A 2716-nucleotide genomic window follows, 5' to 3' on the forward strand; every position below is an offset into this window, starting at 1 on the left:
GGCACAGCCTGGGGACGGGCTGGGGACAGGGGGGGACGAGGTGGGACGCGTGGCACGGCCTGTGGAGAGGAGGGGGTGAGATGGGGTGGGTGCTGGGGACGGTGGTGGGGACAGGAAGGGGCAAGAAGGGACACGGGGGTTGCACAGGGACCAGTTTGGGGACAGGATGGGACACAGGGATGGCACAGGGACCAGGCTGGGGACAGGAGGGGATGAGAAGGGACACACAGAGAGCACAGGAACCTGGTCTGGAACAGGAGGAGATGAACTGGGACACAGGACATGACCTGGGGACCAGTTTGGGGACAAGTGCAGACAAAACGGGACATGTAGCTGGCACAGAGACTGAACCAGGGTGCAGGAGATGAGCAGGGCCACCTGGCACAGCCCGGGGACCCGTATGGGGATGCGCAGGGCCACAAGGCCCACCCCAGGGGTGGCGAGGGATGCGCAGGGCCACAGACCACATCCCAGTTTGGGGACAGGAGGGGACAATCCAGGACACCCCCCCCAGCACTTACCGGCCTGAGCCAGCAGCAACAGCACCACGAGGGGCAGAGCAGGAAGGTGACACCGAGGCATGGCCACTGCGGGGACCGAAGACACGCGGGACCAGGGGTGGCCAGCAGCCCCCAGCCTCGCAGCCCCGGCGTCACCCCGGCCTTCCCCGTCCCCTTCCCCAGCCCCGTGTCCCCCCATCCCTGTCCTCAGCGGGGCCAAATGGTGGCGCAATGAAGGAAGGAAGGAAGTGGGGTTTGGGGCCCCCGCGCATGCTCAGCAGGGGGTTGACCGTGGGCGCAAGGTGCCGGAAAACAACGGGGTTTGGGCAGAAACACAGCAGGGGGGGTCCCCTCGTCATCACCCCTGGCCTTTATTTGTGCAATGCATACAAACGGCGCTCCGAGCACGTTCATCTTCCTCCTTCCTCCTCCTCCTCAGCAGCAGCAGCAGCTCCTGCCAAAGCCCTGGGCCAGCCCAGGGGGGCAGCAAGCACTGGGAAACCCCCACGGTTCTTGGGCTCCAACACGAGGAGGATGAGGAGCGCTTTCAGTCCCGCAGAACGTCACCGCTCGACCCCAAACCGCGCCCACTTCCCCCGACACTGCGGGGCCGTCCTCGGGCTGTCACCATCCCGTGGTGACAGCGGCCACGGTGGCCGCCCCCATGTAGTGTTGGCCTCGCCCGGCGTCGCCCCCTCCGCGAGGTCCCGCCAGGTGCTCCCCGCTGGCAGCCGGTGCCACCACGGCGCTCGGCACCCAGGGGTGCCCCTCAGCCCGCTCCCTGCGGCAGCTCTGGCAGCGGCGCGGCTACGGTTGGCTCCCCGGTGCCGAGCCGTTGATGCCGACCGTCTCCTCCGAGCGCAGCTTCTCCATCTCCATGCGCCGCTGTTGCTTCTGCAGCTGGTACTCACGCATCTTCTTCTTGCGGTAGTAGATGCCGTAAACAACGCCGGCGATGACCACGGCGCCCAGTACCACCAGCACCAGCACCACAATGAGCACCACGTCGACGTCGTGGCCTGCGGGATGGCACGGGGGGGTCAGCAGCACCCACCTTTCATATCCCCCCCCTCCCAGCACCCAGCGCCCAGTCCCCACTCACACTGCACCCACACGGTGATGCTGCGCTCGGCCGTGCCCAGCGCGTTGCTGGCCCGGCACCGGAAAGTGCCGGTGTGGGCACGGGTGGCCACGTGCCGCAGCCCGGGGGTGACGGACGTCCCGTCCTTGTCACAAGCCACATGGGGCCGGGGGTTGCCCCGCGCCTGGCACCGCAGCGTCACCTCCTCCCCTTCCGTCCAGTTCTGGCTGGGGGGGCAGCTCCTGTCGTCCATTCTGGGCAGGGCTGTGGGGACACCAGGGGACATTACTCCCCCCCCCGAAATGCGCCACGACGTCCCCGCAACCCCCCCAACCTGCCTCCTGCGCACCCACCAGTGACACTGAGCCCCACGGGCGTGCTCCTCTTTGTGGGTTTGTTGCCTGCACGCATCCTGGCCTCACAGACCAGCTTGGTGTTGTCATCCTCCTCCGACGCTGTCCATGCAAAGGCCAGCGGGGACGGTCCCCAGGCAGTCAGGACGCGGGGACCCGCTGTCACCTGCAGCTGCAGTTCCGGGGAGTGCCCGGGTGGCAGGACGCAGCGCCCAGGTCACCTCCGTCCCCTCCATGGGGACACTGGTGCTGATGTTCAGCTGTGGCTGGGGGAAGCCTGCGGGTGACAACGGGGGACACCTGAGGGACGCCGTCCCCGCCGTGCCACCCGCCTGACCGTGATGCACTTACTGTAGACGTGGACCGACGCCTGCTGCTGCCGCTCCTTGGGTCCCACCCGCACGCTGCAAACCAGCCCAAATTGTCCCTGCTGAGCATGGGACACCTCGGCCACCGCGCGGAGCCCGTCCTCGGTGACATGGAGCGGCAGCGGGTGGCCAGCCAGGGAAAGCTCAAAGCGCGCCGCCGGGAAGACGTGCCGGACGCTGCAGGAGACGTTGATCTTCTCATCCGTCTCCAGGTAGATCTCACTCATCTCCAGCTGGGGATCCTCAGGGAAATCTGCAGTAGGGGAGCAAATGGTGAGACACGGCCACCGCCTGGCTTGGGGACGCGCGGTGACACCGGCGCCAGCTCACCATAGACGTCCAGCACCTGCGGGGAGGAGGTGGTGTTGAAGTGGACGTTGCTGGGCCACAGGTCGAGCAGTGCCTGGCAGGTGA

At 67.2% G+C, this 2716-nt stretch overlaps 1 protein-coding gene across 2 annotated transcripts; it reads right to left on the reverse strand.

Moving 5' to 3' along the window:
- Positions 1-855: 855 nt before the first annotated feature.
- LOC118261610 (intercellular adhesion molecule 1-like) lies at positions 856-2716 on the reverse strand. 2 transcript variants are annotated; one of them, XM_035572510.2, is made up of 5 exons: positions 2633-2716; positions 2286-2555; positions 1935-2211; positions 1603-1845; positions 856-1519 (listed from the first exon to the last, which is right to left on the reverse strand). In XM_035572510.2, the coding sequence occupies exons 3-5, from the start codon at positions 1990-1992 to the stop codon at positions 1308-1310; spliced, it is 513 nt and encodes a 170-aa protein (XP_035428403.1). In that variant the 5' UTR covers positions 1993-2211; positions 2286-2555; positions 2633-2716; the 3' UTR covers positions 856-1307. The 2 variants fall into 2 exon arrangements, with proteins under 2 accessions (XP_035428403.1, XP_050572666.1); XM_050716709.1 differs by having other exon boundaries at positions 1935-2555.

Source organism: Cygnus atratus, unplaced genomic scaffold, assembly GCF_013377495.2.
Source record: "Cygnus atratus isolate AKBS03 ecotype Queensland, Australia unplaced genomic scaffold, CAtr_DNAZoo_HiC_assembly HiC_scaffold_215, whole genome shotgun sequence".
Classification (NCBI taxonomy): Eukaryota; Metazoa; Chordata; class Aves; order Anseriformes; family Anatidae; genus Cygnus; species Cygnus atratus.